Consider the following 26236-nt stretch of genomic DNA (forward strand, 5'->3'; position numbering starts at 1 on the left):
TCCCGCGCAGAGGCCGTGGGCCCCGCTGGGTCCCCGTGCAGAGGTGGCGGGCGGCCGTGCTCCCTCTGTGGAGGGCAAGCAGCCGCTTGCTGCGGAGCCTGCGGCTTCTGAGAGGAGCCCGGTGCCCATGCCTTCGGGGCTCAGAGCCCGGCCTTCCCTGGTCTCTTCTGGACCGAGCGTCCTTTCAGCGGCTTCTGCCTGCCTTCTGGTCGGCGGAAAGGTTTGCCTGCAGAAGTAAGTTTGAAGAGCGCTGTGCTCTGTCTGCTGGAAGGAAGGGTCTTTGCACACCCTCGCTTTGCCGCTTTGCCTGGCCGTAACAGCGCTCACACAGCCCGGGCTGGTGAGTGCCAGTCTGCGGACCGAAAGGCCACCAGTGCAGTTCCCCGCCAGGGCTCGCGCCCACAGTGTCCGCGGGGTCCCCAGTAGGGGTGCTCGAGAGGCAGCCCTGGGATGTTTCTCTCCCTTCCCGTCTCTAAAAGGGAAGATAAATAAATAAATAAATAAATAAATGCCTTATACCTAGCAGCATTCACTCTGTGTGTGTGCAGAATTCTGAGAATTTTGACGAGTGTGTGATGTCTGTGGCAGGATTCAGAGCAGCTCTTTCACCCCAGTTTCCGCCCGCCGCCTCTCCTGAGTCAGCCCCTCCCCCCGGCCCTCTCAGCCCCTGCTGACCCCTGTGCCCCCTGGGATGCCAGGAAGGGGAACATGGTGTGGATGGAAACTTTGAGTCTGGCTCCTTCCCTGCGCACAGTCCCTCTGAGACTCACCCAGGCTGCTGCGTGCACCAAGGGTTGGTTCCTTTACGTTGCCCAGTCACATCCCAGGGTGTGGACGGGCCAGTTTGTGCGTGCACCTGCTGACGGCCATTGGGATTCTTGCAGGCTTTTGTGCAAGTAACAGTTGAGTAACTCTCACGGCGTGGAGTTCAAGCGGCAGGGAGCGCGCAGAGGAGGCAGAGCCCTTCCCGCCCTTCCCTCCTCCCTTGACTTGCCCCCAGCACTGCCCGGCGTCTTCGGGACCCTGCCTTCCCCACGCGCCCCTCCGCAGGGGGTGCGGCGGTCTCAGACAGGGCAGCGGTCTGCGGCCCCCAGAGGGCCCCAGCGCGTGGACAGACACACGGCACGCCGTGGCACGAAGGCTTCCTGGGGGCGATCGGGAGAGAGATGCCTGCACGCTCTCCCGGGGACGGGGGCACGCGCCGAGAAGCAGCAGGACGAAGGGTCAGGGGTCGCAGCTCCGTCACGTGCCGCCACGTGGTGTCTGCAGAAGCACTTCTCCAGTCGTCTGCCGTGGGTGCGGCATCCCGGGCTGCCAAATTCTGGGGACCCCGGTGACGTCGCGTCTGGGCTCACCCTTTGCACTGCAGCACCCACCAGGCCAGCTCCCTGCAGTGACAGCAGTGAGTCCTAGACAGCTGTGAACTCGGTTAGCCCAGCTTTCCGGGTTTTGAATTTATGTGTCTTAGGAGCCGGTTCAGGACCTTCACACCCAGGTGGGCGCAGCATGGACACCTTGTCAGCACATGGGACTTTGGTTTCCGCCCTTTATTTGTTGAGCTTCTGGTGTTATCACATGGCATAGAAAATATTTTTCCTGTAATGTTTTACTGTGAAAATTTCAGAGATACACAGAGGTTGAAAGAAAAAAAAATTTTAGAGGGAGGGGCAGGGAGAAGGAGGGGGAGGGAAACATCAGTGGGGGAGAGAAACATTGATTGGTTGCCTCTTACATGCTCCTCTACTGGGGACTGAGCCGGCAACCCAGGCGTGTGCCCTGACCGGGAATCGAACTGGTGACCTTTCTCTGTGTAGGAGGACACCCAACCGAGCCACACTAGCCAGAGCGAGGCTGAAAGAGTTTTACCCACCCCCTGCATGCCCAGCGTCCAGTGCCTGTGACTGGCATTTCACTGTGCCTGCTTTACCACGCACCTGTCTGTCCGTCTGTCCGTTCCCTTGCGCACGTGAAGGCAGCGTCAGAGCGCAGAGCCTCGCGCTGTGTCCACCCGACTCACGGTGCGTGTCCTGCAGAGGGCTCCTGCCCAGTCCCGGAGCCCGCCCTGTCCTTTCACACGGCCGCACCGCGCTCCCACCGGGTGTGCGGGCCGCAGCGCGGCTGGCCGCTCTGAAGCAGGGCCTGCCGTTCACCTCCAGCGTTTGGTGCGTGCGGCCGACGCCACAGTGCGTGCACTTGGTGCTCGCGTGTTTGCGTGTTGCCGGGGCTGGCCAGAGTGTCCGGGCGGTCTGGGGTGCAGTTTGCAGGGTGCAGTCTGTCGGGGGGGGCCAGGGCCTCGCAGCAGTGTGCTGTCCAGCTTCTGAATTTTTGTCAGTCTCGTAGATGAGAAATGCTATTTCAGCTAAGTTTTATTTTTATTTTTTTATCCTCATCCAAGGACATTTTTTTTCATTGCTTTTAGAGAGAGAGGAAGGGAGAGAGAGAGAGAGCGTGAAACATCTATGGATGGGAGAGGAACATTGGCTGGTTGCCTTCTCACATGCGCACTGACTGGGAATCGAACCTGCAGCCTAGTATGTGCCCTGACGGGAATCAGACCTGTGTCTTTTGGTCTATGAGATGACGCTCTAACCAACTGAGCCACACCAGCCAGGGCTCAGCTAAGTTTTAATTTGCATTTCTTTTACTATGCATGATGAGTTTATGAGTTAATGTGCTGCAAAAATTCAGTTTCAAGTCTTGTGTCGGAGTCCCTGGTTTCAGTGCCCCTTGTTGCAGGAAGTCCCATCTCATAGATGCAGGCTGGGAGTGGACGGGGTCAGGCACTGAGTCTGTTTCTGGTGGGCAGCCTTGCGGAGGATGCTCAGCGTGATGGCACGGGGTGCTCCTGAGTCACGAGGGCCAGGTCTGGCTCTGGCTTATGCAGCCGGATGTCTCTGTGAGGGTCTCCCGTGTCCATAGTGTCCACAGTGGGTATTGCCCGTGGCCTGCTTGCGGCTCTCTGACCCAGCTGCCATGTGTGCTTTGGACAGTGGACTTCCTCCTTCCCGAAATGTGTTTTCACTGTGGCTCAGCACCGCTCCCCGGGAACCAGCAGCACTAGGCCTTGGCTGCGGCCTGGGGTGGCACCGTGAGCGGTGGTGGCCGCAGTGGGCGGGGCAGCCTGTCGCCTCTGCGCAGCTCCCGCTGCTTGTCGCTGGGCAGGAGGTGGCCAGACTTGGGTCCTTCTGATGAACAAAGCTGACAACTTGAGGTTTGGTGTGACGTCGCCTGGTTTAAAAATATTGACTGAAATAATCCAGACAACACACTGTGTCTTAAGTCCGGAGTTGGCCGGGGCACCCATGACTGCCAGCCGCTCCCCTCAGGGCCACGTGGGGACGGTCCAGCCCACACGGCGCCATTGGTCTCTGAGCCCTGCGCTCCCTGTCTCCTCAGCCTGGGGCGCCAACACACCCGTCCCCCTCGCTGACGCCGTGTGCTCACTGAGCGTGTCTGGTGGGCCAGGCGCCGTGCCGGCACCCCTCCGAGAGCACACACGCCACACAGCTGTGCCCTGCAAGGACCTCCCTTTTAGTGCATGCATGTAGTTGTCCAGCATACATGAACATGTATGCATACGTGCTGCGCACATGTTCAGTTTCACTCGAGACAAGTGCGAATACATACAGATTTCCTCGTTTTTTCAGTGGCTGCCTCTAGGGATGGCTACGCCAAGTTTTCCTGGGCTCCCTGCAGGGGAGCGTTCGCAGAGTTGGCAGTTTTTCGTGTTATAAATGTTGGGGTGTCTGTCCCTGGACACTTGCACACTCTCATGACTGGACCCCTGGAGGGGAGGTCCCCGGTCGGTGCACGCTGGGACAGAGACCGGCGACGCCAGGCTGCACCCCAGAAAGCCGTGGTGGGCGTCGCTTTCCTGCCCCGAGTGGGCGGCCCCGCGCGCGCAGCCCTGCCGATCCCGCATGGGTCCGCCTCCGGGACCTCTGCCCGCCTGCTCAACAGGCCCTCGTCTCCCTTCGCGTCACATTCTGTTCGCGCCGAGGCTGAGCACCTTTGGTGTTCTCTGTGTGTTTCCTGCAGAATCGCCCGTTCATAACCTCTTTTCTTGTGTGGTCTGACTCTCGGTTTGTGAGAGTTCTTGTCACATTAAGGATGGGCAACATTTGTCTTTACGTGCTTCAGATAATTTTTATCAGTCTGACTTTTTTATTATAATACTCGGTTTTTTAAAAAAGACTTTATTTTTAGAGAGGGGAAGGGAGGGAGAAGGAGAGGGAAAGAAACATCAGTGTGTGGTTGCCTCTCGTGTGCCCTACTGGGGACCTGGCCCACAACCCAGGCCTGTGCCCTCACTGGGAATCGAACCCGTGATCCTTTGGTTTGCAGGCCCGAGCTCAATCCACTGAGCCACACCAGCCAGGAGGGCTGTAGGGGTGTAGCACGGAGGCCAGGACAGAGGTGTAAGTAGGGCTCTTATTACTCAGGGACCAGAACTGTGGGGTTTGTGGATGCGCTAGGTGGAGGGTGTGGAGTCCCCTTGGTGACGTATCACTTTCTCCGTACGCTGTTCCGCCAGGTGCACCGCAGGTAACAGGTGCACCCCGGATGCCGTGTCAGGGGCTTCCGTCAAGCGGGCGTCAGGCCCACCTGCGTCCCCTGCAGTCGGCTCGCCGCCGTGCCCACCTGGGCCTCCTCTCTGCGCTCCCTGTGCAGCAGGTCCTCCGCGTGGCGCGCTTTCCCCAGCGTGCTGCGGGGCCCCGTGGGAACTGCGCTCTCGTGAGTGTCGGTCAGCCTGCAGTAAAGCCGGTGTCGTCATGTGTCGTTCTGGTTCGAGCCCCAGAAGCGATCGGCGGTGTTCCGTGAGAACTCACTGTGCTACCAAAGCAGGAGGGAGTCAGCCTGGCCCTTCACCGCCAAGGCGGGGCCTGTGCGCACGCCAGCCGCAGGGCAGGGAGACGCACACCTGTGTGGCTTCCGGCAGGAGAGCCAGGAGTAGCTGGCGGCCAGCACTGCTCTGTGGCACTTGCCAATTAAGGACAAATTTGGAAAGCATAGAAAGGTAACAGGAAAGTCAGAGTGTACCCTGTCACATGTTACGTATTACATTTTTTGCATGGATGTATCAAATTATTGATGTTAATGGTGGGACACACCACCTTTCTTGGTGTGACATCTCAGTGAGTTGGGTTGCTGGTCAGCAGGCGTGAATGTGCTGCAAGACTTGGTGCACCTCCTGCCAACTGCGTCCTGGGATTTCCACCGGAAGATGCACCGGCGCACGCTTCGTAGCCCCCCCCCCATCCATTCCCATCCTGTCCCCTGTGTCCCGCTGCCCTGAATCTGTGTGCACAGTGTCCAAGCCCTTGTTCCCTCCTCTTCCTCTCTTGCTTTCCACCCAGCCCAGGGTCTTTATCTGCAGGACTAACTACCCAAAGTGCCCAAGACCTACCAGGGGTCAGCTCTTGGTGGGGGGGGGGGGGGGGCGGGAAACAATGGCAGAGGGAAGGGGGAGCTGATTTGGGGTAGAGCTGCGCTCCCTGCTTGCCGAAGGGGAAGAAGAGGAGACGCTGGGAAGGGGGAGGGGCAGGGCGGTGGGAGGAGCTGCTGCAAGTCTCCAGCACCTTCCACCCCACTCGAGGTCCTGCCCTGGGACCCCGGCCCTGCACTGAGAGTACGGCCCGGGGGTTATTTATTTATTATTTTTCTTTTTTAAAGAAGACTTTCTTTTCTTTTCTTTTCCTTTATTTCTTTCTTTTCCTTCCTTTTTCTTTTCCTTTTCCTTTTCCTTTTCCTTTCTTTCTTGTAAAACATCAATGTATGGCACACCCCGTGCTGGGGACATGTTCCGAAACCCAGGTGTGTGCCCTGACTGGGAATCGAACCAGCGGTGCTTTGGTTCTCAGGCCGGCGCTCAGTCCACTGAGCTACACCAGCCAGAGACCAGGGGGTTCTTTCTTTCTTAGAGCGGTTTTTGTAGCACCCAGACGTGGGTGCCCTTTGCTGATGTCGTCCTCAGAGCAGCTGCAGGCGCAGGTGCTGAGCTGGGTTTGTGCCATCTGGGGCACTGGCGAGGAACCCCAGAAACCCCACTGCTTCTTTAAAGGGGGAGGTGGGGTTTACGTAGAGCGGAGTGCACGCTTTTGTGTACGGTTCTGGCGATTTGGGTGACCACACTGTGGTAACCAGCATCACACATCAAATCTTGAAACAGTTCCTCGCCCCCAGATTCCCTCCTACCTCTCTTGAGTGAGCTGCCCCCCACCTTCTGCCCACAGGCCCTGTCTAATCTCCACCCCTGTGGCCATGCCTGTCCCAGGGTGTCCCGCGCACCTCCTGGGGTGGGTGTGTCAGTAGCGTGCCCGTGTGTGGCTGTCCCAGCGATGGCTTTGATTTCCATTTTCCCGAAGTGGTGGCTGTGTTGTGCGGTTGGTGCCCTGCTTTTCGCACTTACTAATCCATCTGAAGTATCTCTGCTCTTCGTTACATAGTCTCCATCTAGAACCTGACCTTAGGGGGTTTCTGGTTACATTTGTTACTTGTACTGTATTGTTCTTCAGTGACTATTTCTATGCACAGTTAAAAAAAAATAGGCAGGTGAATGTCCTTAGAGAGATTTCCAGAGGCGCCACAGGAGCGGGGCCGCCTCGGTGGGCACATGAGGCCTCGAGCCCTGGCTGCCTCGGCTCGCCTCCCCTCTGCCTCCCGCGCTGGCCGGTGGGCGCTGGGTGGGGGCGTCGGCCAGCGCGAGCGAGCCGCGTGGCACCCGGCCCCGTGCACCTGGGAGAGAGTTGCTTCCGTCTGCACGGCTGTTACGCACAGTGGGCTGGGCGGTGTCCTCTAAGCTGGTGAAGTAGGTGTTTTCGTCTTTTGTCCTCAATGCCCTTTTCTATCAATTTCTGTGTGTGCTTTTCATAGTCCTGGTAAGAGCTTTTTGTTACAGCCACTTCAGGTATTCTTCCCAACATACTTGGGTTTTGATTTTGATCACTTTTGAGTTTTAAACATTTTAAATTATGTATCTCCAAACCCGTCTTTTCAGACACAACTGTACTGTTTAAGTCTGTAGACAGTCTGTTGGACACCTGCAGGGCGGTGTGGCCACAGCCCTGTGGAAGTTTAGGAAGCGGAGCTCCCTTCAGAGCTTTAGTAAGTGTTTGTTTTGTGTTCTCTGTCTTTCTGCTTTGACTTCTTCTCATTTAGTATAAAACCTGGAATGTTGGCTTAAACAAATGCATTTACTTTGGTGAATGGTTCGTGGGAAGAACTCAGAAGTTTCTTAATGTGTCAATCAGCTGTCATAAGTGTGTCCCCAGGATTCCCCCCACCCCCACCCCCGGTTATATGAACTCCTGCGTCTGAGTGTTTCCTTCTGCTCCTGACACCCGGCGATGGCCCATGTAAGGGCTGGCCCTCAGGGTCGCGACCCGCTGGGCCCTGGTGGTCTGCTGTGCTCCACGCCCACACCGATCCCCGTCGCGTTCCGGGGGAGATGGGGATGGAGAGCACTGTGGAACACTGGGGGGCGCCCACCCCAGTGCCGCCGGGGCTGGGCGCTCTGCTTGGAAGGTGGTGGTGGCAGCGGGGCCTGGCGGCGGGAGCTGTTCCTCGCTGTGGTCCTGGCTCTCTCCGCACGCCCGTTTGCTGCTGCTGCCCGTGGCCTTGAGACAGCCGTCGGAGCAGGCCCGCCTCTCCGAGGGCTCCCGCGTGTGCCGACCCCCCAGTTTCCTCACCCTCCACTCGTGCAGCCGTCACCTGTAGCTTTTGACTCCAGGCACATGTGTGTTGCACCAGGGGCCCAGGACGGCGGGGCCACTCACACCCACGCGTGTGTCGCCTTTGTGAGTTCTGCGACTCCTGGTGTAGGCGTCCCCCTCGCGCGCTGTCTCTGGGGGACAGCAGTGCCTTGGACAGGCAACGGCGCCTCTGTCGGTCTCAGGGAGGCGATGGTGCACACCGTGAGTGGGGAGCTGGCTAGGTCGTCTGTCCGCACTGAGGGTGTTTCCCCGGTGAGAGGGCCTCCTCCGGCCTATGACCCAGCACAGTGGGGGGGGGGCCCGAAGGGCTGCGGGTGCGGGGGCCCTGTCCTCCGGTGGACACCCGGGCTCTAGCCACGTCTGACGTGGGAACGTGGCCCCTGCTCGGCTCAGAGTGGGCCTCCTGCGGCTATCCGCCGATGGCTCCGGTCCCGGAGGCTGAGCCTTCTGGGCAGTCCCTTCTACCCTCCTCCCTCTCTCCAGCCCTTTGGACTGAGCGGGTCGGGGCTGTGGGCCCCCCGGAAGCTGTTGCACCAGCTCCCAGAGTTCCAGGACACGATGGCCTCTCTGGCCGTTTCCTCCCCCTGGGAGATTTTCCTTGTTGGCAGTCTCCTCCCTGTGCGCCTGTGGCGGGCTGGGCCCTTGCTGAGGAGCACAGGGTGTGACGTCCTAGGGGCCCTTGTGTTTGCCTTCGGCTAACAGTGCAGCCGTGAGGTAGCTCAGGTGTTCACGAGAACTGCCGTCTGGCGAGGGAGCTGGCTGCAGTTCTGGCACGTGCAGCCTGTCCCTGCACCGGGAGAGACAGGCACACAGTCTCCGGCACGTGGGAACACAGGATCCTAGGCCTCTGCGCTGGGAGAAGTGTCCTGGAAGACCACACACTGGTCATGGTCATGAGTGCCAGGCTGAGGTCACATCCTGCTTGGCCTTGAGCGGTGATGCTTGTAAACTTCCTGGGTATCTGGTTAGCTGTCCACACCTCCTGCCGGGCCGTGCCCTGGCCCTGGGCACAGAAGGGCCCGTGTCTCGTGGGTCCCGAGGGAGCCCACCTGCGGGGCTGGCGCGCACACAGCTCCCTGTGGATGGATGAGGCTGTCCTTCGTACCGGCTGCCGGTGGGACAGATGGTCACCTGTCTCTTCCAGTGCTGCTGAGCGGTGCTCGTAAGAAGGGGTGATCAGGTGGTTGTGTTTGCCTTCCAGTAACTTGATTTTAACTTTGATTTTTCAGGAGAACATTAAGTTGGATAAAAAAGGGGGGCGATAATGCACCACGGCAGTGGCCCTCCGAATGTCCAGCACCAGCTGCAGCGGTCCCGGGCCTTCGCCAGCAGCGAAGAAGAGCAGCAGGCCCACCCAAACCCGCCCCCCTCCCCTGCCGCGCCCTTCGCGCCCTCGGCCAGCCCGTCCGCACCTCAGTCACCCGGGTACCAGGTTCAGCAGCTCATGAGCAGGAGCCCCGCGGCCGGGCCGAACGTGAACCTCGCCCTGCAGAATGTGGGGCCGGTGGGGGCAGGGAACCCCCCGCTCACACTGGCCCCGCTGCCGCTCCCCAGCCCCACCTCCCCGGGCTTCCAGTTCAGTGCCCAGCCAAGGCGCTTTGAGCACGGATCACCATCCTACATCCAGGTCACCTCGCCACTGTCCCAGCAGGTGCAGACCCAGAGCCCCACCCAGCCAAGCCCCGGGCCGGGGCCGGGCCTGCCGAGCGTGCGGGCGGGCACCCCCGGGCCCGGCCTGGGCCTCTGCAGCAGCAGCCCCACCGGCGGCTTCGTGGACGCCAGCGTCCTGGTGAGGCAGATCAGCCTGAGCCCGTCCGCGGGCGGGCACTTCGTGTTCCAGGAGGGCTCGGGCCTCGCCCCGGTGGCCCAGGGAGCGCCCGTCTCGCTGCAGCACGCGGGGGCTCCCATCGCAGCTCGGGAACGGAGACTGTCCCAGCCCCACGCGCAGCCCGGGGGCACCGTGCACCACCTGGGACCCCAGAGCCCCGCGGCCTCGGGTGCGGCTGGCTTGCCGCCCCTGGCCAGCCCCAGCCACATCACCACAGCCAGCCTGCCGCCCCAGATCAGCAGCATCATCCAGGGGCAGCTGGTCCAGCAGCAGCAGCAGCAGCAGGGGCTGCAGGGGCCGCCGCTGACCCGACCTCTGCTGCCCGGGGTCGGGGGGGCGGCAGCGTTCGGGATGACGTCCCCGCCGCCCCCCAGCAGCCCCTCCAGGACCGTGGTGCCCCCTGGCCTCTCCGGCCTGCCCCTCTCCTGCACGGGGAGCAGGAAGGCGCCCAAGAAGCTGGAGGAGATCCCCCCGGCCTCCCCGGAGCTGGCCCAGATGCGGAAGCAGTGCCTGGACTCGCACCACCGGGAGATGGAGGCGCTGCGGGAGGCCTTCAAGGAGTACCTGATCGAGCTCTTCTTCCTGCAACACCTGCAGGGGAACATGATGGACTTCCTGGCTTTCAAGAAGAAGCACTACGCCCCTTTACAAGCTTATCTCAGGCAGAATGATCTGGACCTGGAGGAGGAAGAGGAGGAGGAGGAGGAAGAGGAAGAAAAGTCTGAGGTTATCAATGATGAGGTGAGGAGCAGCCGTTTCACAATAAGAGGGCTGTGCTGCGCAGGGCAGTCTAGGCAGCTGCGCGCACAGGCGAGTCTGCGTGCCCCAGTGCTCCTCACGCCCAGGAAGGGGCTCCTGCTGTTTCCTTCCTGGGAGGGAGGAACGGCCGTAGCAGTTGGGGGCAGGTGCTGACGCAGGTGCCTTCCCTGAGAGCAAGGGCTCCGGGTCTGCTGGGGGCGCGCTGGCGGCGCCGAAGCCCCGGGCTCACGCCTCTGGCCTGGTTCTCCAGTTTGCACGTTTTACTTACGTAGGTCCACCCGTTGCAGCCCCACGAATGTGGTTTTTAAACGAGGAGTTTAAACGTAAGTCAGTATAAATATTGACACAGTGTCTTCATGATCAAAATGCAGTTATGGCAAAAACTGAGAAGTTTTAGAGGTAGTCTTAGATTTGAGATTATTTTTTAAACTCACACTTGGACAAGTAGCTGCTATGAGGGATATTTAAGATGGAGTCTTTTTTAAATAGTGAAATTTTGGGGTGCCTGGAATGGGTGCTTAGTAAATGCCCGAATTGAGATTTCTCGATGCCATTGCGACTCCAGCCCATCTCTGTGCACTTCCCGAGCAGCAGCTGGCCCCAGCAGAGCGAGAGGGACGCGGGCTGTCCTGCCCTGTACGTGCGCCTCTGTGTCGTGTGGTGTGCACTGTCGGTGCGGCTGCCTTCGTTCCAGGGGGTGGCTGACGTGGCTGACACCTCTGTCACTCTGTCCCTGCACAGAAACCAGCCTCCGGTGAACAGAGGCTGGTCTCTCTGCGCGGCCGTCCTCATCGACATCCATGGGTGTATCTGTGTGGCTGTGCCATTTTGTGTTTTTTAACACCCTTCCCGGGATGGACCGTTTTTACTTTCTCAAAGGTTACATGGTTGCTCTGAGGGTGTCACCTCTGAGACAGTGTACTTGAGTTCCTTTCATGTTCGTGCACTGGTGGTGTCTGCAGCTCAGCCCCCGTATCCGTGCTCCTGAAGAACAGTGAGTCCCTTGTTAGGACTTCCGTCGAAGTCCGCCTCCTCCATGCCCACCTGCACGTGGAGGCGAGGCAGTGGCTGCCGTGCAGACTGCCTGGGCGGCCGTCCCGCCCGTGCTCCCGAGACTGCCTGCCGTCCCCACTGCTACAGTGCGAGGCTGTGCAGTCTCAGGGCACTGCACCTGTGCCGGAAATCAGAGTTCCTGCACATTTGCAGAGTTCCTGCAGATTTGCAGCTGAGTTAGGTTGTCATGTTATAAATCTGCCTTAAATTGGTCCATCGTCCCTTCACAGGTTCGATGCAAAAACATTCCATTTTTAAACACCAAACATCAGTGAGGTGTCAACAGTAAAATTCTAACACAATTTTGAGCAGTCTTAAAAATCATGTTGCCTTTTTTTCTCAAAATATTTCCTCTCAGGTAAAGGTTGTGACAGGAAAGGATGGGCAGACTGGTACTCCCGTTGCTATAGCAACCCAGCTTCCGCCAAATGTTTCTGCTGCTTTTTCATCCCAGCAGCAACCATTTCAGGTACTTGTCAATGGTTCTCAAATGTAGCCTCATCCCAAGCTTTCCCTTCATCCAGGTGTTTTATCCTTCAATTACTATTTGCTCTTAGCATTTTTTTCCCAGAGCCCATTCCTTATTTTTAAAACATAAAGAAGTCGTCCCGCATCTAGAACTATATATGCAGCTAAGTTGCATGAGTGAACAACACCCCAGAGCTAATGCACCACTTTTGTGTTGCCCTGTGCCGCAGTCGTAGCCGTAGTGTGCATGTCACCCAGTCCTCACGGCCCTGTCCGCTGTGTGCCGGGACGCCTCGTGTGCTGTGTTCCATGTGGGTCTCTCTGTGTCTCCTCTCTGTACGCTTGAGAACAGCGCAAGACAGACGCAGGGAGAGGAGGGCTAAAGCAGACGGCGACTTGGTACTTTCTGTAGCTGGAAGAAACTCCGTGTGAAACCCCTGAAATCGTCAGGGCCTCAGGCTCCTGCATGGGTGTTAGTGCAGAATGATTTCTTTGACGTGTTTGGGAATCAAGTCACCCAGCGTCCCATTAATAATACCAAGGGCCTAAAAGTATAGGTCTGATTCTAGTAGTTTTGGAGTGGACTGTGCTGGGTTCTGAACACAGTTTCATCGTGTGATAAGTTTTTAAGAATTTTATAGTTTTAATTTTTAAAAATAAATTTTTAGTTTTCCACCATAGTTGACATATTAGTTTTAGGTGCGTGACACAGCAATTAGACGTTTATATAACTTACAAAGCGACTAACTCGGCAAGTCCAGCACTCACCTAGCACTCACCTCGTACACCATATGTAGTTATTACAACGCTACCTTTACTTTTGACTTTGATACAGTTTCACACCTATGTAAAAGCTGCAGCAATTGCACAAAGAGCTCCCCTTACCTCCCTTACCCAAGTGTCCCTGTTGCCCACTTTCTGCCCGTTTGCATCACCTTCATCCTCTCTGTCACACACACGCACACACACCTGTCCCGGGAGCTGCTGGAGAGGAAGCGGTGTGCACTCTCACCGCGAGGGGCTGTGCGCGTCCTGGGTGCGCGGGTCTCCGGCCGGCTGCCACACGGCGTCCGGGTCAGGAGAGTCCGGCGGGAGGCAGTTCGGTGACTCGCTGCCACTTGGGCAGCTGTTGCCTCTCCAGATGCGTCCCCTGTGGTTTCTCCTGTACTTGGGGGTCCCTTGTCTTCCTTCATCGGGGCCGGCCCCCCAGTCCCTCAGGGCCTTCCCGTTTCTGAGGGGTCCGGGCCAGCCACTTCCAGCGTGTGCTGTGGCGGGGCTTGTCTGACGTTGCCTGGTGCCTGATGTGGGCCGTGCCTGTTTGAGAGAGAGCTTCCCCGGGAGGGACGCAGGGTAAGGGAGGTAAGGGGCCCAGTGAGGAGGCCGTGACGCCGGTGTGCCCTGTCACTGCTGGGCCACACGGCTCTTCCAGTGGGAGGTCCTTCTGTTTCTTTGGGCAGATGATAAGTGCATCTGGGAAGATACTTTGAGGTCACATATAAATGTCCAGTATCTGTTAAACTTTCGAGCATTAATTCTAGCACCTGTTGAGGAGTCTTGCCTGAATCAGTCGTCACCTTAGAGATCGCAGAATGGGTTCCCTAGGTCCAGCGTGCCTTTTACACGTGTCGGTGGGCATTCGACTGGAGTGACAAGCGTTCTTTTCAGTTTACGTGTCTGCGTGCGTGTGGATTCTTATTTTCATCAGTGGGCTGGGACGTGTCGCTAACAGTGTTTATTCATTTGCTCACTCACACTTAGTCGGCAGCAGTTCCGGGAGTCCGGGCAGACACACGGAGCGGTGTGGCCACCGCTGAGCAGAGAAGCGCTGCTGTCCCCTGGAGTGCTCCCTCCTGAGCCTCCTGAGTGCGGTCAGGTCCCCCCCCTGCCCCGCCCCGTCTGCGCCTCTGTGATTCCGCCTCTTCCAGGATGAGGTATAACGGAACCGTTCTGCCGTCGCCTCTCTTCTGGCTGCTTGCCGGTGGCACAGTGCACCGGAGAGGCCCCACATGCCTGCATGCGCCAGTGGTCTGTTTTGGTCTTGCCGAGTGCTGCCAGGTGTCCTGTCACCTTGGAAGGACAGTTGGGTTGCCTCCAGCTTTTGCCACTCAGGGGTGAAGTTGCAGTGAATGCCCACGTACAGTTTGCCACGTGGACAAGGCCTTTGCTCCGTCTGGCACGTGCCTGCAGGACAGGTTGCTGGGTTGTTAGGTGGAGTGTGTGTTCAACTCCCCGAGAAGCCGCCCGCCTCTGCCACAGTGGCTGGGCCGGTCCTCACTCCCCCCGGTGCTTGAGGTGGTCAGCTCACTTCTTTTGTCATCATCCTGACACTGATGCAGGGGCTCTCAGCTGCATGGCTCTGAAAACTAATGGTGACGAATGCCTCTTCATGTGTTCATTTGACGTTTGTGTATCTTCTTCGGGGAAGTCTCTGTTCCTTTCTTTCACCCATCTTCTTCTTTTTAAAGATTCTATTCATTTATTTTTAGAGAGGGGAAAGGAGGGAGACAGGGAGAGAAACATCCATGTGTGGTTGCCTCTTTTGCGCCCCCTACTGGGCGCCTGGCCCACAACCCAGGCCCGTGCCCTGATCGGGAACTGAACTGGCGACCCCTTGGCTCACAGGCCGGCGTTCAGTCCACCAAGCCACATCAGCCAGGGCTTTCACCCACCTTTTTCACTGCATCGTTTGTTTTATTGTGGCACAATAATCTGGATGTGGTTTTTGTCAGATATAAATTTGCAATTTTTTTTTGTTCCATGGTTTATCTCTTATACTGTTTTTACAGAACAAAAGTTAAATATTGATACCTGTTTTTTCAAATTTTTTTTCTTTTACGGGTCATGCTTTTGACATCATATTGAACCACTTTGTCCAACCCAAGGTCACAGGCATTTTCTCCTGTATCTTCTTCTAGAAGTGGTGTAGTATCGTGTTGTATGTTTTGTTCGGTGATTCACGTGAGTGAAGTTTCCTGTGACGTGGCGAGCGTGAGTCCTTTCTTCACACGTCCGTGTCCAGTAGAGCCAGCACCCAGCAGAAGAGGCTGTGCTGGACACGTCAGCACACCGGGCGGCTGTGTGCGCGCCAGGGGCCCGTCGCGTCGTCCGTGCGGGCCGTCTCCAGACCCTCCCTCTCCTCGGCTGCGCCAGCACCGCGGCCACGCCGCCCTGACTGCCGGGGCTGCGCGGGGCGGGGGGGGGGTGTCTGGGGGTCGGAGCACACGAGCTCTTCGGCTGCGTCCCTCCGAAACGGTTTCGGTGGCTCTGGCTCCTTACCCGCTTTGGCGTCCGCACGCCCTCCCTGCCAGGGTTTGACTGGGACGGCCCTGAGCCCGCTGACCAGCGTGGGGAGCAGTGCCTGGAGGGCGTGGCATCTCCTGTTCCGGGTGGGGTGCGTCTCTTCGTCTGCCGGGGCCTCTGTGTCCCCCCTCTTCCCTGTGATGTGGGTTCCGGCACCCCAGCCCCGGGTGGGGTGCGTTCTTAGAGGCGCACGCGAGTGTTCCCGCCTCTCTGTGGCATCATGCGTGGTACCCTCGCTGGAAACCTCCGTTGTTCACTGCAGGTGTGCAGGGATGCGGCTGACGGTTCGACCCTGTATTCTGCAGCCTTGCTAAACTCGTTCATTAGTTTCTTCAGGAGCTTTTTTGTAGTTTCACGGGCTCTTCTACAGAGAGAATCATGTCTGCGAAGAAAGCAAGATTTATTACTTTTTCCCAATCTGTGTGTTTTCTCCGTCCTCTTGCTGTATTGCACTGGCAGAGACCAGGGTGGGAGTGGTGGGGACAGGCCTTCCCTTCTTCCCAGTCTGTGCCGGGGAAGCATCGACTCCCATTAGGGCTGACGTTAGCTCGAGATTTTGTAGGTGTCCTTTGTCGGGTCGAGGAAGTCCCTTCAACTCCACGATGCATCTGTCATGAGTGGGTGCTCAATGTTGTGAAGTGCTGTTTCTGCATCTGTTCCTGTGATACTGTGACGTTTTTCTTCTTGGGTCTGCGAACGTGGTGAATCGCACAGACTGCGGTGTGTGGGTGAGCAGGGAATGCATGCATCTTGAGTGTGACGAGCTCCCGTGGGACCCGCATGCCTATCAGGCTGTCCACTTCCATCACGTCCCCTTGCGCCCCCTGCAAGTCATCCGCTGCTCAGCCTCCCTGCCCTGCGCCGTTCTCCGTGCCCAAGTGATCCGTGCTGTGGCCAGCTGGAGCCCCTCCAGAGTGGCTCTGGCATGCTTCCAACTCCCTTTCCCCAGACACGCCCCGAGGACTCTCCCTGGGAGCTCTCCTTCCCTCCCCCCCTCCGGGGGCAGAGGGGCAGGCCCACTGTGCGCGAGGAGCAAGCAGCCCGCCTCCTGCTGGTGGGAAAAACGAATCTGAACCCAGGGCTCAGGGAGTGCTCTCGAGAACTTGATACGAGGGAAGACGAGAGTTGCTAACTCGGGGACGGTCCGAGGGTTGACTCTTGGGCACCTCCCCCGGGCGTGCGCAGGGGAGCGCACCACACGGATGGGCGTGGGGCCACACTGGTAGGGATTGGCACCGGGACTCTGGGGTGGTGGGCGCAAGGAGGGCCTGCAGACTGGCGCAGGTGTGCAGTCTCCACGGTGACCCCCCGTCACACTCACCGGAGGGCTGGGAACTACACTGGGTAGAATCTGATGCGACCAGTGGGGGGGAGGGGGGTGCCCCTCCATTGCCCTTGGGGAGGGCATGGAGGAGGGGAGCGTGGGCAGACCCTTTGGCCGGCAGGTGCTCTCAGGGCACTCCCGGGTTTGTGCGCCAGAGCCGAGAACGGTGGTGTTCCCGGCAGCACTGTCTGTGGGAGCCCCGAGCTGGAAAGAACGGAATGTCCGCTGGCAGCCCCGCAGGCCCGCAGTCATGCGCCCGTCACAGGGGGTGCCAACAGGGGCTGCCAGTCAGGGCTCAGGGCCCCGAGTGAGAGCTGGTGTCCCGGTGCTCGGTGCCAGCCCTGGGCTTCCGGGAGAAGACGGGTGCAGAGCTGGTCAGGGACAGCTCCCCAGGAGGCAGAGCCGACCGATGTCCTGCGGAGCTGGGGCCGTGCGGGTGCGTGAGGCTCAGCGGCAAGTGGTTTGCTGAGCCTGGGGACGACTCCGTGGGTGGGTCCTGCGTGGCTGCCGCCTCCAGCTGTGCAGACGAGGCTTCCCACGTCCCCTCAGCATTGTACCTGGGAAAAGCTCCCAACAGAGAGGGAGCTGGAGTGTTGGGCGAGCACCCGCGTCCCACTGAACCCAGATTAACTTCTCCGGTGCCTCTGCACTGAAGGCCTGTGTTAGTGTGGTGCGTGTGTAGGATGCGGGTCGTGGTGAAAAGTCTTTAGGAGATGGAAAGGAGAGCTGAGAGTCTCCCTGTGAGCTGCAGGCTCCCCGGGTGAACACGCGTGGGTGTCTCAGAGATGGGGCACGGGGAGTCTCAGTGGTGGGTGGAAAGGAGGAACACCCCTCGTTTTCTTTTAGGAAAACCCCAGCATGCGTTTTCCAATTCACAGCCTGTTGTGGAACTTCTACACTGACGCGTTTACGTGGATGTGTGAAGCCCCAGAAGTGGGTCCGGGGGGCTCCGTGTGGGGCGTGCACGGCCCCCGTGTGCTTCCACAGACCCCGGGGCGCCTGGCGAGGGCAGCGGTGCTGTGTGTGCTGGGGCCCAGGCCCACACGTCTGTCTGCAGAGAGGGCCACTCGCTGCTTCCGTCAGAGGAGAGGGCCCGCGGCCTGCGGGTCCGCGCCCCCGACGGCCCTAGCGACCGTGCCGCAGGCTCCTGTGTCACGTGGCCTGGGTGCTGGGGGGCGCAGCGCTCACCCCGCGCTTCAGGCCGCAGGCCGTCTGCACGTCCCTCACCGGTGGGCTCGCTCCAGCTGCTCCCAGCACCGCGCCGCTTTGAAGGGCTGGGGTTCGTTCACACCGCCGTTCTAGTCTGGGGTTCCGTCTGCTCTAGCTGGTCAATGCTCAGGAGCAGCGGCAGTGGGTGGGGAGTCTGCGGCCGGTGCGCGCCCTCGGGGGTCACTCAGTGATTGGTGACTGTGTCCCTCGGGACACGCCGGCACTGCCAGTGTGAGTGGGGCCTGGCTGCACGGCTGGGTGTTCTCCAGAGTCCAAGGCACCGTCTCCGGGTGTTTTGCTGTTCGCACCAATCACAGGGTTTTTGTTATGAGCTGGTCTGCTGCCAGTTCGGCTCCGGAAATGAACCGAGAGGATTGCCCTCTTTCTGCTTCCCAGGTTTGAGGGGCGTTCTGGAGTGTGGTCACTGTGCGCAAAGGAACACTTTTTGTCACAGTTGTTTCGGTCTGAGAAACCGTCCTCATTGGAGATTGTTTTTTTTAACGATTCTGATGTTAGAGAAAATGAATACTCGTAGTTCTGTGGCCCTGCCTGGACCGTTGTCCTTCCTTCTGACACGCGTGCTCGTATGTGACTGTGTACAGGCGAAAGTTTGCAGGTGTGACGTGGCGGCACACCTTGTTCCAGTGGACACACACACGTTCAGGGAGAAAGTGCTTTCCTCTCTGTTCCCTGGGCCCACCTGGGGTCATCCAGCCTCGAGTCCGGTCCGTGGGCTGGCAGTCCTGGCGGGGGGCTCAGCAGGGTCACCGTCTCCCTCCCTGCGTGTGCGCCTGGTCCTCTTGTTCGGATGGGGCAGAGGCTCAGCCCCGGTCACCGCCCCTGCAGCTCTGGGGAGCCTGGGTCTCCTCGCCGTGGAGGCGTACCCACCCGCGTCTCCCCCAGTCCTCCCAGCGCTCTTTCCTCGGCCCTGTCCAGACGCCCAGGAGCCCTCCTGTCCTCGGTGGGCAGACCCTGCCCTGATGTCCTCGTAACGGGGCAGCAGCCACAGTTCAGTTCCTGTTCAAGGGTTTCCCTTTTCTCTGTGAGAATTTCTTCTTCTTCTTTCAGTTCTGATACGTGGTTGGTAGTTAAAGTCAAGTTTGTATTTTAAAGCCCACAATATGTTTCCTGATGAAGTAGCTGTGAACATGGTGTAAGAGAAACTGAGGATGGTCCTGAGAACCGGGAGCGGGGCGCAGCACAGAGGTCAGGAGCAGGGAGGCCCGCCTTCCCCCGCCGTGTGTCTGACGAGGAGTTTTCCTCCAGCCAAGTCCAGCCTCGAGGTCTCTCACAGGGGTCTCCGTCCTCCAGCACCAGCGCGCAGGAAGTAGCATGAGGTGGTGGTCACCGAGGCCCCCCGCCCGGACCCCTGTGCTGGCCGGCGCCTCTCTGTCTGCCACCGAGCAGCACGGCCCACCCTGGTGGCCGCGGCCCCAGGGTGCCCCCGGCCCGGGCTCTGTGTCCGCTCGCTGCCCCCGCTCGCTGCCCTGCCCCCGCTCGCTGCTGCCGCTCAGCCCTCTGGTGCGTCTGTCATTTCTCTCGCTCCAGGTCTCAGCCCTGGGGCGCCGCTGGGGGTCCTGTCTGGACAGCTCTTTATTTCTGTCCTTCACGGCGGCCTGGTGTCCTTCTGTCCCAGGTGTTCTCCTCAGAGCCGCTGGCAAGTGCTCACCAAGGTTCCCGGCTGCGCGCAGTCAGCTTGTGCCCCTCCGTGGTTTTCGGCGCGCGGCTTGTGTCTTCTCGTGGCCGTGTCTCCGAGTGCGGTTGGCGTGGGTCTCCAGCGCTGTGACTGGAGACTGTGGGGAGCCCGGGAGGTGCGCACTGCTCTTCCCGCCCAGTAGCCGCCGGCCCCGGGCGGGCAGACCCACGCTGCGCGGGGCCTCTGTGTCTGCGAGGTGCCAGAGGCGTGTCACCACCGGGGAGAGCGTGGGCCCCCTCGTCCTGGGTCCGGCCTGGCTTCGCAGAGCGTCCCCTCCTCGCCGCCGGCCTCCTGCACTGTCCCGGTGCTCACAGACGGGAGGCTGGGCGCCGGGCCGAGCCGGTCCCCGGGGCACAGATGGGCCCTCACGTCCTTGCCGTGAAGGCAGAGCCGCTGCCGCCCGGCCTGTGCTGTGGGCGCCGCGTCTGCCCCTGCGGCGGGGAGTCTGCTTCCTCTGGAGTGGGCGTTTGTTCGTCTGGAGTGCGTGTGGTCCAGTAGGACGGACGTGGCCGTTACTGGGCACAGAGCCCTTCCTCAGTTTCTTTATTCAGAACCTTTTTCTGATTGTGTAAGTAGTACGTGTGCACTGTGGAGTGTCTGGGAGACGCGGAAAAGTGCACACACACGCAGGTGATAAACTCCTTGTAATTCTTTCCCCGGAGGTAACCACTGCTCACATATCATCTGTTTTTCAACTCATTCTTATCCTCTGCCCTTCCCTCCCTCCCTCCCGCCTTCCCTGCCCCCCGTCCTCCTCCTCCGTAAATGTGACTGGGTGCTTCCTCCCCTCCGGGCACTCTGAGCCTGCCCCCAGGGGAGGCAGTGGCCCGCAGCCCGGCTGCAGCCGCCGGCTGTGTCGCGTCCCCTCCTCAGGCTGCAGGGTCAGCAGCCCCCACATGGAACAGTGACTCCGCTTAGGCAGCTGCGACTTTTGCATTTAAAAGGCCTCACTAAATAGAGTGGTTGTCGTGGGGTAAAGAACGAGCCATTCGCAGCTGCAGGACATCACCCTCGGCGGCTCAAGTGCCGCTGCGGGGCGGTGCGGCTGGGGGCGGTGCGGGCGCCCAACGCGGCCCCGCTCAGCCAGCGGCTTCTCACTCACACAGTCAGCGCCAGCGGCTCAGTGACCCTGTTTCACACACCGCGTGGGCCAGGCAGGGCGCCGCCTGTCCAGGCGCCGTCTTGAGACCCAGGTGCATCAGACTTGTTGCCTGGGGTGTTACTGCCATTTTCCTGTAGGAAAGCAGTTGCAGTCTTTCTTTTCATTGTTCAGCTTTTGTTTTGGGGGTGAGCGGTGACAGGCGGGGAGACTGGCCAGGGAGGCTGGGCAGGAGTCCGTCTTGGACTCCTGCCCCTCAGCGCCCACCCGTGTGCCGTGCACAGGCCGGCTCCCGCCAGGAGGGCTGTGGGCCCGCGCTGGTCTGCAGTTCCTTTTAGAGCCAGAACGATGGGCCTTTTACAAGTCTTTTCTTGCTTCCAGAGGTAAGTTAGAACTTTGAATTACTTACTGTGTAGAAATATGCATTGCACATGTGTATTTAAGTACATTGGTAGATGATTCTTGTTAAAGAGGAGTGAGGTCAGCGGTTGGGGCCATTGTGGTGGTTTTATCTGCTGTTGCAACGCACTCGAATGACCCACGCCTGATTCTTCCATTGTTTTTCAGCAGCAAGCCCTCGCAGGGACCCTGGTGGCAGGGGCTGGAAGTGCAGCAGAAACGGACCCCTTTAAGAGGCAGCCGGCGGGGCCCCCAGCAGGTACGTCCCGGGCCCAGGAGCCCCTGTGCTCCTCGCTCCTCGGTGGGGCCCAGTGCTCAGGGGCCCCCAGTGTCTAGAGCATGAGGGCCGAGGAGCGAGTCCGACTCGTCTCCACTCGGAAAGCCAGTTGTCCTTGTGGGCAGCGTTTCTGGGAGCGTGCGCGGTGCCGGAGGCCCCGGCTCGCCGGCGGAGCGGGCGCGGGTGCTGCTGTCCTCGGCGCCCCTCCGGGCTCCTCGCGTCCTCGTGGAGCGATCGCGGGTCAGCCCTCTGCCCTGCCTTTGGTCCTCAGCCTGGTTGTTCCCTTTGCATCACAGGTGTAATGCATTTCAGATGAGAGTTTTAAACAGTTCAGAAGGTGTCACTTAACCCGCCCCTGGGTCGGTACTTCCCGCCCCGTCCTACCCACAGCGGTGGCTGCTGGTAACGTGTGCATTTCCACGCTCTGTCCACACAGGCTTCATGACACGTGTCATTCTCAAAGCCTTCCACTATGATCACACGGGCACTGCTGTTTTTTTTCCTCTTTTTTAAGATTTTATTTTATTTTATAGAGAGGGGAGGGAGGGAGAAGGAGAGGGAGGAGATCATCAGTTGGTTGCCTCTTGCACACCCCCAACTGGAGACCTGGCCCGTAACCCAGGCATGTGCCCTGACCAGGAATTGAACTGGCGACCTTTTGGTTTATAGGCCAGCGCTCAGTCCACTGAGCCTCACCAGGCAGGACTGCACTGTTGTCTCTGATGCTGACTCACCAGGCCACCTTTTCCATTCACGGGCCTTGTGCTGCGTGATGGCTGCGTGGGGCCCGCTGTGCAGGGGGTTCCTCCTCTGGTCTTCAGACCGCGGTCAGTGTTCATTTGTCTGGACCACCTGCTCTCTGTGGTGACCCACGCAGGGCTGAACACTAGTCCGATGTTTTTTCCACCACGCTTGTCGGCGTGTGTTAAGGAAAAACTCCGGAAACGAAGCTGCCAGGCCAGCAGCTGTGCGTTTATCTGCTGGCAGTGCTCGGCCGCCCCCAGAGGGCTGGGCCGCTGTCCACTCCCGTCGACCCCTCCTGCTCCTCACACGTTTGGGCCATTTTACTGTGACCAGTCTTTTGACCTTTGTGGGTCGGATGGGTGAATATTAAATCTCTTGCTTCGATAGGGAGTTAATTTTGGTGTGGTCGCTCAGCACCTTTCCCTGTGAATTAACCTTTCGTGGCTCTGTCCCTCTGCAAGCCGGTTTCCCTTGCCCGTGTTGTCTGTCTGGTTCCCATGCTTTGCCTGTCACCGTAAAAGCTTTCTGGAGGCTGAGTAAACCGGCCACGTGCCCGTCGTGTGTGTTGCAAATATTGTCTCTTAGGTTGTCCCTTGTCCTTTGCTTTTTTAAAAAGCTTTTCCTTATATTTGCAAATTCTTAATGAAAAGAAATATTTATCAGTCTTATCTTTTATGGCTTCTGGATATTGGTTCATGCATAGAAAGGTCCCCCTGTTCAAATACTATGAAAACACACATGTTTTTTCTACAATTTCTGTGGTTTTATTTTACATCAAACTGCACCTTTTCTGAAAATTATTCTAGAGCAGTCTAAGCGACCTCGACTTGAAGTGGGTCACCAAGGGGTAGTTTTCCAGCACCCAGGGGTGAATGCAGGAGTCCCTCTCCAGCAGTTAATGCCGACAGCTCAAGGTAAGCCCCAGTGCCAGAACCGGCCCCTGTAGCTCAGCAGGAGAGAGAGCAGGGAGGTCTAGGACCTACGGCAGACGGAAGCGCCCGCAGTCGGGCCGGCGCAGTTGATGCGGCTCCTGAAAGTGGGGTGTTCTTGAGCCTCGGTTAGCACAGCATGAAGACCCCCCCCCCAGAGGCTAGTTCTTGTCCCTGTCACGAGCCACCCTCGTCCTTGTCCTCGGGCTTCTCTCCAGGCTCCACTCCGTGTTTTTGTAGTTGCTGCCACGGTAGGAGCCCCTGTGGTTATTTGATGCTCTCCTGCTTGGTGCTAACTTGCAAAGGTCCAGCTCCTTCTGTCCTTCTGTATGTGCTCAGTTATAACATTGGATCTGATGCAGCTCAGCTCCCCCACCAGGGAAGCGTCCCGTGTGCATGTGCGGTGGTTTGGAGGGACGGGTCTGTGGCGAGCCCTGGGGGTGACATCTGGCTCACGGTGGCCACTTCTGAGCTCCCGAGTCAGTGCCGGCGGGGCCTTTGCTGTCTTGCAGGAGGGATGCCTCCCGCCCCCCAGGCTGCCCAGCTGGCCGGACAGAAGCAGAGCCAGCAGCAGTACGACCCGTCCACAGGGCCTCCGGTGCAGAACGCCGCCAGCCTGCACACGCCGCCACCGCCGCTGCCTGGCAGGCTGCCCCCGGCTGGCCTCCCAGCCGTGCCCCTGCCGCCCGCGCTGCAGTTCCCGCCGCAGCCACCCATGGGGGAGCCACCGACACAGCTGCACGTCCCCGCGAAGGCCCAGCAGCCCAGCACCCCCCTCCCGACACCCCCCGCCGGCCAGCTGCCTGTGCTTTCGCAGCCCGCACAGCCGGCCCTGCTCAGCCCGGGGCCCGGGAAGGTGCAGATGCAGGCCCCTCTGCCGCCGTCCCAGCCGCAGGTGCCCTGGGCCTCGGGCTGCGTCGGGGGGAGGGCGGGTAGAAGGTGCAACGGGAGGGTGCGCGTGCTGCTCTCTGCTCCCTCCACGGCCGGGTGCCTCGGCGAGAGGTGACCTGTTGGTGCAGTGGGTGCGTCCGCGGTCACAGTCGTCACTGCCCACTTGTCTGAAAAGCTGCCCTCGGAGCAGGGAGCTGTGCGGAGGGCCTTGTGGTCACGGCCCCGCTCGACGTGCCGACTGTGGCGGAGGGTTCGGGGCAGGAGCCTGCGTGACGGGGCAGAGATGAGGCTGGGGGTGGCGGGGCTGCTCTGAACCGTCTTCTAGGCCCCCCCACCCGGGGCGTCCCCTCCCCTCCACCAGGCCCTGTGCTCTGCAGACCCCGTCCAGGGGTCGTAACAACAGCGAGTGTGCAGAGCCGCTCCGGAGAGCCCCTCCACCCTCGCCGACCTTCACCCTCACCGACCTTTACCCTCACCGACCTTCACCCTCACCGGCAGGGCCTTTCCTGGGCTTTCGGTTGAGCTGCTTTCTGGCTTCTTGAGACTTGCGGCAGAGCTTGACCTTCTAGAACAGTCAGGGCCACCGAGCAGGTGTCAGGTGGTGTGGTGGGCACACGGTCAGCGTTCTCATGCGTCTCCCGCCCGGCGACCCTGGGAGGCAGGGTCTTCACGGCCCCACTCACCCGCTCAGAAGCCCCCAGCCAGCGAGGCCGCGCGTCTTGGCCCGCGACGAGGCGCTGCGACCCGCCGCCCTGTCCGTGCAGGTGCGCGCCAAGGCTGTGTCCCCGTGCTGGCAGGGCAGGAGCCCGCGGGCAGGCAGGAGGGCAGCCTCTCCGGGCACCGCCAGCCGAGTCTCTGCGGCCGTGAGTCCTGTGAACGCACGCTGACGCCCGGCGGCACTGAGGCCTCTCTGGGCTCCGCCTGCCTGCCGGGTCGAGGGACCAGCCGAGAACGTGGCCGTCGAGAAGGCTCTCACAGAACCGGCAGAAGCCTGCCCTCCTCCCCCTGGGGCTGGCCGGCCGGCGGTGCCCAGGGCAGAGAGAGGGAGCATCCCGGGCCGTAGGCTCCGCAGCCGATCCCAGCAGGAGGCGGTTGCTTCACACGCAGAGACAAGCCCCACCGCTGGGAAATGCGTGGCCTGGGCTGTGAACCTGCTGTATCTTGCACCTGCCGACCTTGGCCTCCCAGGCTGTGGCAGCACCTGGCCCGCCACACTGCCCACCGCCCCACTTCCCTCCTGACAGGCTAACCTGCACCTGCAGCGGGGGCAGGGCCCCATTGCTGGGCCTCGGTCTCTGCCCCATGGACAGAACTCTCTCCTGCGGCCTGCCAGCCACGGGAGGGCTGCTCGGTGCGGCCTGCCCTCCACAGGGAAGGGGCGCGATGAGCCTCTGGTGGTTCTTGGTTAGGGGTGGCCCCCGCGATGACGGGACTGAACAGTGGTCAGGAACGAGAGAGAGGCTGGGAAAGGCAGGAAGAGGGGAAGTCTGAGGCGAGAGCACGGGGCACGTGCGTGTCTGCGGTGGGGTCCGCGTGGCCGTGCAGGGCGGCGCTCGGCCGGCAGCGTGGGCCGTGCGCTCGTGCACGCTGCTCTGGGGGGGGCCACCGCTGTCCTCACCTGTCGCCTGTTTTCCACCTGCCAGACGGTGACGTCCGCGAGACCACCCACAGACCCCACACAGCCCTGCAGCCGGCCCCTGCCCACCTCCTGCACCTCATCCGTCGCTCCTGGCAGCGTCTCGGGCCCAGGACCCGCACCCGCACGGGCCTCGCCCGTGAGCAGACCCTCCTCCGCAGCCAACAAGTCGCTGTCCCCGGTGACCTCCCGGTCCCCAGGGGCGGCTGTGTCGGCCCCCTCCAAACCACAGAGCCCGGCTCAGAGTGCGGCCGCGCCCCCGGACGGCTCCCAGGACAAGCTGGCGGAGCAGATGGCACTGGTGAGGGGCTGGCTCCTTCCGGCCTGCGACACGCAGCTTCTCTGCTCTCGGGACACCGCGGCTGGCAGCTGCGCGCCCGGCAGCGAGCGCAGGTGGTGTGCTTTGTGGTCGGGGGGCACAGCCGACACCGGCCGTGCGCACTGTGCTGGGGGGGGAAAGTCCTGCGGAGTCTCTCCCGTGCTGCCGTTGTCACCGGCTGTGGGGGGGGGGGTGCCAGGAGGCGGCGTGTGTCGCAGTCTGGGGGACAGTGCTCAGGGCCCCCGTTTCGGTGGGAGTTGTGGCCCGGCCGACGGCTCTTGCTGCTCGTCAGGGCCTCGGCAGTTACTCCATTCAGCTTCGTCAGAGGCGCTGAGAGAAGCAGCGAAGCAGGTGGGCCCCGACAGACCCAGCCCGCCCGTCCCCGGTGGGTGGGCTCCGACAGACCCAGCCCGCCCGTCCCTGGCGTGGCCAGGAGCTCGGGGCCGGCCTCGTTTGGTCTCCCCGCCTTCCCGGTGGGGCCGCAGCAGATCCCAGGCCTGTGCTTCTTCCCTCGTGAGTGTGTGCGTGGGCCTTGGCCGTGGCTCTGGGACGGCAGGCCTGTTGCTTCGGCCTGAGGCTCCGGACGGTCGTCT

General features: G+C 60.4%; 1 protein-coding gene across 13 annotated transcripts in view; it reads left to right on the forward strand.

The window, feature by feature from the left end:
- The window catches only part of EP400 (E1A binding protein p400), a 77103-nt gene that overhangs the window by 3137 nt on the left and 47730 nt on the right, over positions 1 to 26236 (forward strand). For 3 of the 13 annotated variants that reach the window (XM_045844843.1, XM_045844848.1, XM_045844913.1), the window contains exons 2-7: positions 8942 to 10281; positions 11711 to 11821; positions 21016 to 21106; positions 22675 to 22782; positions 23310 to 23692; positions 25332 to 25625. In XM_045844843.1, coding sequence (XP_045700799.1) covers positions 8977 to 10281; positions 11711 to 11821; positions 21016 to 21106; positions 22675 to 22782; positions 23310 to 23692; positions 25332 to 25625 — 2292 coding nt within the window. In that variant the 5' untranslated portion in view covers positions 8942 to 8976. The remainder of the gene's footprint in view (positions 1 to 8941; positions 10282 to 11710; positions 11822 to 21015; positions 21107 to 22674; positions 22783 to 23309; positions 23693 to 25331; positions 25626 to 26236) is intronic. The other 10 variants (XM_045844870.1, XM_045844940.1, XM_045844923.1 and 7 more) reach the window with 6 other exon arrangements.

This window comes from Phyllostomus hastatus, unplaced genomic scaffold (assembly GCF_019186645.2).
Source record: "Phyllostomus hastatus isolate PE091 unplaced genomic scaffold, TTU_PhHast_1.1 phas_contig_1162, whole genome shotgun sequence".
Classification (NCBI taxonomy): Eukaryota; Metazoa; Chordata; class Mammalia; order Chiroptera; family Phyllostomidae; genus Phyllostomus; species Phyllostomus hastatus.